Consider the following 12313-nt stretch of genomic DNA (forward strand, 5'->3'; position numbering starts at 1 on the left):
CGGGGAACCGGCGCCGGGAGTCGGAGCGGCGCGACTCGCGGAAACGGAGAGAAAGGAAACGGCTCCTGGAGCTGAACATGGGGTAAGAGGGAGAGAGGGAGTGAGAGAGGGGGAGTGAGGGAGAGGGAGAGGGGGAGTGAGGGAGAGGGAGGGAGAGGGAAAGTCCCAGAGAGAGAGCGGGAATAACGGAGCCGAGAGTGTGAGGGAAAAGTGAGGGAGAAAGTCCGAGAGAGGGAATGAGATCGTGAGGAAAAGTGAGAGAGAGAGAGCGCGGGAATAACGGAGCGGAGAGAGAGAGGAAAAGTGAGGGGGGAGGGAGAGCGGGAAAGGAATAACGGACCGGAGAGTGATAGAGGGGATGAGGGAGAGATAGAGAGAGAGGGATGAGGGAGGGATAGAGATAGGGAGAGATAGGGAGGGAGGGTTGAGGGGGAGGGATGAGGGAGAGATAGGGAGGGAGGGATGAGGGAGAGATAGAGAGGGAGGGATGAGGGAGAGATAGGGAGGGAGAGATTGGGAGGGATGAGGGAGAGATAGGGAGGGAGGGATGAGGGAGAGATAGGGAGGGATGAGGGAGAAATAGGGAGGGAGGGAGAGATAGGGAGGGAGGGATGAGGGAGAGATAGGGAGGGATGAGGGAGAGGGAGGGAGGGATGAGGGAGAGGGAGGGAGGGATGAGGGAGAGATAGAGAGGGGATGAGGGAGAGATAGGGACGGGATGAGGGAGGGAGGAAAGTGGAGAGAGAGATAGTGAGGAACAGTTAGAGAGAGAGTGTGTCAGAGCCAGAGGGAGGGAGAGAGCCAGAGCAGTGATGAAAGGCTGTGATTTGGAGTGAGGATGGGCAGACTGGGAGAAGTTTGTTTGCAGCTTTCACTCTGGGATGAGCTGGGCTCTGGAACAGGACATCACTCTCAGTCCCAGCCTGTCTGAGGGGTTTGGGCAGTGAGACAACTCAGAGAGGATTCCCTTCCTGCCATCACTGCTCACAGCTCCGCTTCTGATGTAGATTTGAGGAATTTTGGATCAATAATTCCAATATCGGTGAAAACAGTGAATTCTTTTGTAGCCTGATTGTGAATTGAACTGATACTGTAAATCTTTTGTAACAAAGTTATGTAGATTTGTCCCACCCCCTTCTGCCCTGTGAACTATTTATGAAAGAAAGCAAGATTTGTATTTATCTCATGCTTTTCATGGTCACTGCACGTCCCAAGCTGGTTTACAGCCAATGAGTGCTTTTTTGAAGTGTAATTACTGATGTAATATAGGAAACGTGGCAGTCAATTCTTGCAGAGTGAACTCCCGAAAGACTGGTGTGACAGTGGCCAGATCAGTTTTTTTAGAAATGTGAATTGAAGAAGAAATATTTGTCCGCACATCAAATAGAACTCTCCTGTCCTTCCACAAAATAGACCCAGCTGAGAGAGAGCAGATGGGGTTTAGGTTTAATGTCTCATCTGAAAAGCAGCAGCTCTGACCATGTAGCAAAAAAAAGTTTATTTATTTGTCACGAGTAGGCTTACATTCACACACGGCAATGAAGTTACTGTGAAAATCCCCCAGTTGCCGCACTCCGGCGCCTGTTCAGGTACACGGAGGGAGAATTTAGCATGGCTAATGCACCCTAACCTGCACAGTACTACATTGGGAGTGTTGGCCTGCTCTATATTTCACTCTTATCCCTGGTAACCTTCATTAACCAAAACTAGAACACCTCACTGAGGGCTCGTTCTTGAAATGATTCAACTCTAAGCAAGGCACCTCTTGCTGTTAATTGCTTTGGTTGAGACTTCTCTTCGTGGCCCCCGGATGACGCCCCCTGCCCCATCATCACGTGATTTGTTAATTATAACCTTGTTCAAAAAAATTAACGTACTTTTATTTTGAACATCCATTTGTGGATCTGAGTTAAATAAAACTCTGGAATGATTGAATCTGTCCGTAGAGTTTCTGGTTACTTGGATCTTCTCCTGCTCTCATACACCAACATCCACTGCCGGTTTGAGGCTCAAATCTTTGCAATATAGAGCCTGACTGATTGTTAATGTTTAAAATAACTTTGGAATTAAACACTCAAATTTATATCAACTCTATGATGGCTGGGAAAGGGAACGTTGTTTCCCAACTAATTGGCTAAGCTGGCATTTCTGAGCATCAGATGCACTTATCCCAATGCGTTCAACATTCTCGTGTGAAGATAATAATAGAATTGATTATTGAACAATGTAAACGTTTGAAATTGACAGTGATTAGACGGGTACAGCAGGGGATTAGATGCGGAACAAAGCGCTTGGTACGCTGTTACTATCAAACACTCTCAAGATAGGTACAGCACGGGGTTAGATAGAGTAAAGCTCCCTCTACACTGTCCCCATCAAACACCCCCAGGACAGGTACAGCACGGGGTTAGATACAGAGTAAAGCTCCCTCTACACTGTCCCCATCAAACACTCCCAGGACAGGTACAGCACAGGGTTAGATACAGAGTAAAGCTCCCTCTACACTGTCCCCATCAAACACTGCTAGGACAGGTACAGCACAGGGTTAGATACAGAGTAAAGCTCCCTCTACACTGTCCCCCATCAAACACTCCCAGGACAGGTACAGCACGGGGTTAGATACAGAGTAAAGCTCCCTCTGCACTGTCCCCATCAAACACTCGAGGACAGGTACAGCATGGGTTAGATATAGAGTAAAGCTCCCTCTACACTGTCCCCATCAAACACTCGAGGACAGGTACAGCATGGGGTTAGATACAGAGTAAAGCTCCCTCTACACTGTCCCCATCAAACACTCGAGGACAGGTACAGCATGGGGTTAGATACAGAGTAAAGCTCCCTCTACACTGTCCCCCATCAAACACTCCCAGGAGAGGAAAAACATGAGGTTAACTGCAGAGTAACACAGACAATCTGTGGCATTGCAGAGGTGGGTGGAGCAGGGTTTGAAATGTGTATACTTCAATGCCAGGAGTATTCGCAATAAAGTGGGTGAACTTGCAGCGTGGATCAGTACCTGGGACTTCGATGTTGTGGCTATTTCAGAGACATGGATAGAGCAGGGGCAGGAATGGATGCTGCAGGTCCCGGGGTTCAAATGTTTTAGTCGAAGTAGGGAAGGAGGTAGAAGAGGGGGAGGGGTAGCATTATTGGTCAGAGATTGTATCACAGTGTCAGAGAGGAGGTTTGATGAGGACTTATCTGTTGAGGTAGTATGGGCGGAGATTAGAAATAGGAGAGGAGAGGTCACCCTGTTGGGAGTCTTTTATAGACCTCCTAAAAGTTCTAGAGAGGTTGAGGAAAGGATTGCGGAGTCAATCCTGCTTAGGAGTGAAAGTAATAGGGCAATTGTTATGGGGGATTTTAACTTGACTAATATTGACTGGAATTGTTATAGCTCTAGCTCGTTAGAGGGGTCAGTTTTTGTTCAAAGCGTGCAGGAAGGTTTTTTGACTCAGTATGTAGACAGGCCAACTAGAGGTGAGGCTATATTGGATCTGGTGCTGGGAAATGAGCCAGACCAGGTGCTAGACTTGGAAGTTGGTGTGCATTTTGGTGATAGTGACCACAATTCGGTTACGTTCACCTTAGTGATGGAAAGGGATAGGCATGAACCTCGGGCCAGTGGTTTTAGCTGGGGGAAGGGTAATTATGAGGCTATTAGGAGAGAATTAGGAAACATAGGTTGGACTAGGAGATTACAGGGACTGGGAACGTCCGACATGTGGAGTTTTTTCAAGGAGCAGCTACTGCGAGTCTGTGATAGGTATGTCCCTGTCAGGCAAGGAGGAATTGGTAGGGCTAGGGAACCGTGGTGCACCAAAAAAGTTTCTTTGTTGGTTAAAAAGAAAAAGGAGGCTTATGTTCGGATGAGACGTGAGCACTCGGGTAGTGCACTAGAAAGCTTTAGATTGGCTAAGAGGGAGTTGAAGAGCGAGCTTAGAAGGGCTAAAAGGGGACATGAGAAGACTTTGGCGGATAGGGTTAAAGAGAATCCTAAGGCGTTCTATAGGTATGTCAAGAACAGAAGGTTGGTTAGGGCAAGTTTAGGGCCAGTTATAGATGGCAGAGGGAAGTTATGTGTGGAACCGGAGGAGATTGGTGAAGCATTGAACCAATATTTCTCTTCGGTGTTCACGCAAGGGGACATGAATATAGCTGAGGAGGACACTGGGTTGCAAGGGAGTAGAATAGACAGTATTACAGTTGATAAGGAGGATGTGCAGGATATTCTGGAGGGTCTGAAAATAGATAAATCCCCTGGTCCGGATGGGATTTATCCAAGGATTCTCTGGGAGGCAAGAGAAGTGATTGCAGAGCCTCTGGCTCTGATCTTCAGGTCGTCGTTGGCCTCTGGTATAGTACCAGAAGATTGGAGGTTAGCGAATGTTGTCCCATTGTTTAAGAAGGGGAACAGAGACTTCCCCGGGAATTATAGACCGGTGAGTCTCACTTCTGTTGTCGGCAAGATGTTGGAAAAAATTATAAGGGATAGGATTTATAGTTATTTGGAGAGTAATGAATTGATAGGTGATAGTCAGCATGGTTTTGTGGCAGGTAGGTCGTGCCTTACTAACCTTATTGAGTTTTTTGAGAAAGTGACCAAGGAGGTGGATGGGGGCAAGGCAGTGGACGTGGTATATATGGATTTTAGTAAGGCGTTTGATAAGGTTCACCATGGTAGGCTTCTGCAGAAAATGCAGATGTATGGGATTGGGGGTGATCTAGGAAATTGGATCAGGAATTGGCTAGCGGATAGGAAACAGAGGGTGGTGGTTGATAGTAAATATTCATCATGGAGTGCGGTTACAAGTGGTGTACCTCAGGGATCTGTTTTGGGGCCACTGCTGTTTGTAATATTTATTAATGATCTGGATGAGGGTATAGTTGGGTGGATTAGCAAATTTGCTGATGACACCAAAGTCGGTGGTGTGGTAGACAGTGAGGAAGGGTGTCGTAGTTTGCAGGAAGACTTAGACAGGTTGCAAAGTTGGGCCGAGAGGTGGCGGATGGAGTTTAATGCGGAGAAGTGTGAGGTAATTCACTTTGGTAGGAATAACAGATGTGTTGAGTATAGGGCTAACGGGAGGACTTTGAATAGTGTGGAGGAGCAGAGGGATCTAGGTGTATGTGTGCATAGATCCCTGAAAGTTGGGAATCAAGTAGATAAGGTTGTTAAGAAGGCATATGGTGTCTTGGCGTTTATTGGTAGGGGGATTGAATTTAGGAGTCGTAGCGTTATGTTGCAACTGTACACAACTCTGGTGCGGCCGCACTTGGAGTACTGTGTGCAGTTCTGGTCCCCACATTACAGGAAGGATGTGGAGGCTTTGGAGAGGGTGCAGAGGAGGTTTACCAGGATGTTGCCTGGTATGGAGGGGAGATCCTATGAGGAGAGGCTGAGGGATTTGGGATTGTTTTCGCTGGAAAGGCGGCGGCTAAGAGGGGATCTTATTGAAACATATAAGATGATTAGAGGTTTAGATAGGGTGGATAGTGATAGCCTTTTTCCTCTGATGGAGAAATCCAGCACGAGGGGGCATGGCTTTAAATTGAGGGGGGGTAGTTATAGAACCGATGTCAGGGGTAGGTTCTTTACCCAGAGGGTGGTGAGGGATTGGAATGCCCTGCCAGCATCAGTAGTAAATGCGCCTAGTTTGGGGGCGTTTAAGAGATCCGTAGATAGGTTCATGGACGAAAAGAAATTGGTTTAGGTTGGAGGGTCACAGTTTTTTTTTTAACTGGTCGGTGCAACATCGTGGGCCGAAGGGCCTGTTCTGCGCTGTAATGTTCTATGTTCTAATCTGGTTTCTGTATATGAAATTATGAACATATGAATTAGGAACAGGAGTGCACCACTCAGCCCCTCGAGCCTGCTCCACCATTCAAGAAGAACATGGCTGATCTGATTGCAATCTCAAGCCCAGACTCCTCCCTATCTGCAACAACCCCCTTGTTAATAAAAAATCTGTACAGCTCCACCTTAAAAATATTCAGATTCTGCTTCCATCACCTTTTGAGGAAGAGCGTTTCAGAGATTCACCACTCTTCTGAGAAAAAGATTCTCCTAATCTCTGTTTTAAATGAGTTTTCCCTTATTTTTAAACAGTGACCCTTAGTTCTAGATTCACCAATAAGGGGAAACATCCTCACCACATCCACCCTGTCAATATGCCTCACGATCTTAAAGATTTTGATCAAGTTGCCTCTTACTCTTCAAAACTCTAGTAAATATAGACCTAACCTGTTCAACTATTCCTCACAAGATATAACAGGAATGGGTGGGATTAGTCTAGTACACCTTCTCGGAATTGCTTCTAATGCATTTTCATTTTTGCTTAAATAAAGAGACCAATACTGTACAAAATACTCCAGATGTGGTCTCACCGATGCCTTGTACAACTGAGGCATAATCTCCCTACTTTTTGTAATCAATTCCCCTCACAATAAACAATAACCTTCTATTACCTTTTCTAATTACTTGCTGTATCTGTGTACCAGCTTTTGTGATTCATGCACTAGGACATCCAGATCCCTGTGTAACTCAGAGCTCGGCAACCTCTCACCATTTAGATAATCTTCATTCTTCCAACCAAAATGGATAATTTCACTTTTGCCCACATTATTCACCATTTGCCAGAATTCTGCCCACTCATTTAACCTATCAAAGAATAAAAAAGTGTCCATTTGTAGGCTCCTTATGGCCTCTTCACAATTTACTCTCCTGCTTTTGTGTCATCGCAAATTTAACAAATGCTCTCCCTTCATCCAGGTCAGTTATATAAATTGTAAAGAAAGAAGGTTCCAGCACTGATCATGTGGGCATACCACTTGTCACAACCTGCCAACCAGAAAACACTCCATTTATGCCGACTGTTTTCTGTTAGCTAGTCAACCTTCAATCCATGCCAATATGTTACTCCCTACACCATAAACTTTTATATTCTGCTTTAACCTTTGAAGTGGCACTTTATCAAATGTCTTCAAGAAAGCTAATGGACTGTACATTCACCAGTTCCCCTTTATCCACAGTATATGTTACATCTTCAGAGAATTCTAATATATTGGATAAACATGATTTCCCTTTCACAAAACCATGTTGACTCTGCTGATTGCTTGAATTTTTCCAAGTGCCTTGTTATAACATCTTTAATAATGGCTTCCAACATTTTCCCTATGACAGATGTTAACTGGCCTGTAGTTTCCTGATTTCTGTCTCCCTCCCTTTTTGAATAATGAAGTTATATTTGTTATTTTCCAATCTAATGGAACCTTCCCTGAATCTAGGTAATTTTGGAAAATTAAAACCAACGCATCAACAATCTCGTTAGCCATTTCTTTCAGGACCTTCAGCTGAAGTCCTTCCAGACCTAGGGATTTGTCAGCCTTTAGGCCCAACACTCTGCTCAATGTCACTTCCCTGGTGATTATAATATTCCTGAGTTCCTTCCAGTTCCTGATTTTCAACTATTTCTGGGATGTTATTTGTGTCCGCTATAGTGAAGACTGACGCAAAATACCTGTTTAACTAATCCGCCGTAGCCCTACTCACCATGATCAATTCCTCAGACGGACTTTCTATAGGCCCAATGCTGGCTCTTATTTTAATATCTATAGAAAGTCTTTCCATCTTTATATTTCTCGCTAGCTTTCTCTCGTACTCTAGTCTTGTTTCCCTCGATCTTTTTGTCATTCTTTGCTGTTCTTTATATTCTCGCCAATCTTCTAACCTTTAAGTTTATTTATTAGTGTCACAAGTAAGCTTACATTAACACTGCAATGAAGTTACTGTGAAAGTCCCCTGCCACTCTTCTGCTCAATTATATGCTTTTCTTTACGTTTAATGCTGTCTTCAACTTTTTTAATTAATCGCAGATGATGGGTGACCTTGGAATCTTTCTTTCATTTGGAATGTGTCTAATCTGTATATTCTGAAATATCCCTTCAAATGTCTGCCACCGAACCTCTATTGATGTATCCCTTAAGTATGGAAGCCAGTTCACTTGAGCTAGCTCCGCTTTCAGGCCCTTATTTAAGTTTAAAATACTAGTCTTGAACTGACTTTTCTCTCCCTCAAACTGAATATATAATTCAATCATATTATGATCGCTTCTACCTAGAGGTTCCCTTACTGTGAGGTTATCAATGAATCCTATCTCATTGCACAATACTAGGTTTAGTATCACCGGTCCTCTGATTGGCTTCAGAACGTGCTGTTCTAGGAAACTCTCCCAAAACATTCTATGAACTCCTGACCTACACTACCTTTGCCATCCGATTTTTCCCAGTAGATTAAATTCCCCCATGTCATACCTTTCTGATAAGCTTCCGTTATCTCTTAAAAATAAGTAAAATACTGAGACGGAGAATGTTGGAAAAACATAGCACGTCTGGCAGCAGCTGTAGGGAGAGAAGCAGAGTTAATTAACATTGCGAGTCTGTTTGGCTCTTCATCAGAACTGAGAGAGGGATAAGTCTGCTCGATACTATACTATAGCAGGATGAGATTACAACACAAGTATAGCAATGTTGAGAACAAGAGACAGACGACCAGGTTGATGGGGCGGCAGGGCAGAATGGGCAGTGCGGCTTGCATTGAAACAAATATGTTTGGGACGTTAAAAAATGGTTAATGTGGAGGAGAAAGTTCACAGCCGAGAGTTGTTGAACTCAGTGTTGAGTGGAGACTGCAATGTGCCCAATTGGACGATGAGAGCCTCCTCCTGCAGCTTACGCCGGGCTTCACTGGAGCATTGCAGAAGGAGCAGCACTCCGAAAGCTTGTGTGGCTTTTGCTCCCAAATAAACCCTGTTGGACTTTAAGCTGGTGTCGTTAAACTTCTTACTGCATTGCAGCAGGCCAAGGATGGACAAGTGGGCATGGGAGCAAAGTTCTGAGTTAAAATGGCACGCAATAGGAAGGTTGGAGTCATGGTAGTGGTGTTCTGCAAAGCAGTCACCCAGTCTGTGTTTAGCCTCCCCAGTGTAAGACAAGACTGCATTGGGAGCAGTGAATACAATAAACCATATAGAAGGAGCAGCCAGTGAAACGCTGCTTCACCTGAAATTGGTGCCCTGAGTGGTGAGTCAGGAGGAGGTAAAGGGGCAGGTGTTGCATCTTCTGCAAGGGAAGGGGATGGGGAGTTGGGCGTGATGGATGATTTTTTTCCCGCATTCCCTATTTACTTTCTATTATCTCTTCTTTTGTGTAGTTATGATTTTGGGGGGGGGGGGGGGGGTTGGTGGTACATCACTCCCACAAGTGACTCTTCTTGCCTTGATTATTTCTCACCTCAACCCACCGTGGTTTCCTGAATCAATTAACAGAGCCACCCCTCCACCTTTTCCTTCCTAAATGTCACATACCCCGAAATATTCAGGACCTAGTCCTTGTCATCCTGTAGTTAGAACATAGAACATTACAGCACAGTACAGGCCCTTCGGCCCTCGATGTTGCGCCGACCAGTGAAACCAATCTAAAGCCCATCTAACCTACACTATTCCAATATCATCCATATGTTTATCCAATAACCATTTGAATGCTCTTAATGTTGACGAGTCCACTACTGCTGCAGGCAGGGCATTCCACGCCCTTACTACTCTCTGAGTAAAGAACCTACCTCTAACATCTGTCCTATATCTATCACCCCTCAATTTAAAGCTATGTCCCCTCGTGTTAGCTATCAGCATCCGAGGAAAAAGGCTCTCACTATCCACCCTATCTAATCCTCTGATCATCTTGTAAGCCTCTATTAAGTCACCTCTTAACCTTCTTCTCTCTAACAAAAACAACCTCAAGTCCCTCAGCCTTTCCTCATACGATTTTCCCACCATACCAGGCAACATCCTGGTAAATCTCCTCTGCATCCTTTCCAAGACTTCCACATCCTTCCTATAATGCGGCGACCAGAACTGTACGCAATACTCCAAATGCGGCCACACCAGAGTTTTGTACAGTTGCAACATGACCTCCTGGCTCCGAAACTCAATCCCTCTGCCAATAAAAGCTAACACACCGTTCGCCTTCTTAACAACCCTATCAACCTGGGTGCCAACTTTCAGGGATCTATGCACATGGACACCCAGATCCCTCTGTTCATCCACGTGTCTTTGTAATGGCTATCAGATCATACTCGTTCATTTCTATTTGCACTATCAGTTTATCCGTTTTGTTTTGAATGCTACGTATGTTTAGATACAGAGTTTGTCCTTTTATTATTTTTGTAACCTCTAGCCTTATCTGCTGATTTACTTGTAGATTTGTACTCCATGTCCCTGCCTGCCACGGTCTATTTGCCATTTCCCATATTTATACCTTTCTCTCTTGCCTTGTCTCTACTCTCTGATTTATCACATCTCCTCCAATTTGATCCCTTGTCCCACCATTCAGTTTAAAACTCTCTCTACTTCCCTAGTTATGCAGCTCGCTGGAATATCAATCGATGGATTGAGTTTAGGAGTTGGGAGATAATGATGCAGCTTTATAAGACCCTCGTCAGACCCCACTTGGAGTACTGTGCTCAGTCTGGTCGCCTCATTACAGGAAGGATGTAGAAATTGTTGAAAGGGTGCAGAGAAGATTTACAAGGATGTTGCCTGGATTGGGTGGCATGCCTTATGAGGATAGGTTGAGGGAGCTTGGTCTTTTCTCCTTGGGGAGACGAAGGATGAGAGGTGACCTGATAGAGGTGTATAAGATGTTGAGAGGTATAGATCGGGTGGATTCTCAGAGGCTTTTTCCCAGGGCTGAAATGGCTGCTACAAGTGGACACAGGTTTAAGGTGCTGGGGAGTAGGTACAGAGGAGATGTCAGGGGTAAGTTTTTCACTCAGAGGGTGGTGGGTGAGTGGAATCGGCTGCCGTCAATGGTGGTGGAGGCAAACTCGATAGGGTCTTTTAAGAGACTTCTGGATGAGTACATGGGACTTAATAGGATTGAAGGTTTTAGGTAAGCCTATATATAGGCCTAGGTAGGTAGGGACATGACCGACACAACTTGTGGGCTGAAGGGCCTGTTTGTGCTGTAGCTTTTCTACGTTCTCTCAGCCCTAGCACAGTTCAGGTATGGGCCGTCCCAATGGTGCAGATCCCACTTTCTCCCGTCCTGATGCCAGTGCCTCACAAACTGGAATCCACTTCTCCCTACACCACTCCCCGAGACACACTTTAATCTCTTTAATCTTATTTGTCCTATATCAATTTGCATGTGACTCGGGTAATAATCCAGAAGTGATTATCTTTGAGATTCTGCTTCTTAATTTGGTACCTGGTCCAAAAATATGCAGGTTAGGTGGATTGGTCATGCTAAATTGTTCCTTAGTGTCATGGAGATTAGCAGGGTAAATATGTGGGGTTACGGGGATAGGTCCTGGGTGGGATTGTTGACAGTGCAGACTCAATGGCCCAAATGGCCTTCTTCTGCACTGTAGGGATTCTATGATTCTAGCCCCTCGTACTGACTGTAGAACCTTCTTCCTCACCCCGCCTATATCATTGAATTTGATTTTTGATTTGATTTATTATTGTCACATAAAGTGAAAAGTATTGTTTCTTGCGCGCTACACAGACAAAGCATACTGTTCATAGAGAAGGAAAGGAGAGAGTGCAGAATGTAGTGTTACAGTCATAGCTAGGGTGTAGAGAAAGATCAACTTAATGCAAGGTAAGTCCATTCAAAAGTCTGACAGCAGCAGGGAAGAAGCTGTTCTTGATTCGGTTGGTACGTGACCTCAGACTTTTGTATCTTTTTCCTGATGGAAGAAGGTGGAAGAGAGAATGTCCGGGGTGCGTGAGGTCCTTAATTATGCTGGCTGCTTTGCCAAGGCAGCGGGAAGTGTAAACAGTGTCAATGGATGGGAGGCTGGTTAACTACATGGACCACGACCACTGGATCCTTCCCTTCCCACTGCAAGATCCTCTCCAGCCCTGAGTAGATGTCTTGAACCCTGGCATCGGGCAGGCAACACAGCCATCTGGACTCTTGCTCCTTGCTACAGACAACAATGTCAATCCCCCTCACTATACTGTCCCCTACTATCACTACATTATGTGCTTCTCCCACTTAAATGGCTTCCTTGAACCACAGTGTGGAGATGCCGGCATTGGACTGGGGTGGGCACAGTAAGAAGTCTCACAACACCAGGTTAAAGTCCAACAGGTTTATTTGGCAGCACACAAGTCCTCACTCACCTGAAGAAGGAGCTTGAGGCTCCGAAAGCTAGTGCTGCCAAATAAACCTGTTGGACTTTAACCTGGTGTTGTGAGACTTATTGTGTTGAACCACAGTGCCATGGTCAGTCAGTTCATCTACCCTG

The 12313-nt window shown here is 45.1% G+C and overlaps 1 protein-coding gene across 3 annotated transcripts in view; it reads left to right on the forward strand.

Moving 5' to 3' along the window:
- LOC144479589 (homer protein homolog 3-like) overlaps positions 1–12313 on the forward strand; it is a 78151-nt gene continuing 65838 nt past the window's right edge. For 2 of the 3 annotated variants that reach the window (XM_078198484.1, XM_078198486.1), the window contains exon 1: positions 7–82. In XM_078198484.1, the coding sequence (XP_078054610.1) occupies positions 78–82 (5 nt within the window). In that variant the 5' untranslated portion in view covers positions 7–77. Of the gene's footprint in view, positions 83–12313 lie in introns of all 3 variants that reach the window. The other variant, XM_078198485.1, reaches the window with a different exon arrangement.

Source organism: Mustelus asterias, chromosome 26, assembly GCF_964213995.1.
Source record: "Mustelus asterias chromosome 26, sMusAst1.hap1.1, whole genome shotgun sequence".
Taxonomy (NCBI): Eukaryota; Metazoa; Chordata; class Chondrichthyes; order Carcharhiniformes; family Triakidae; genus Mustelus; species Mustelus asterias.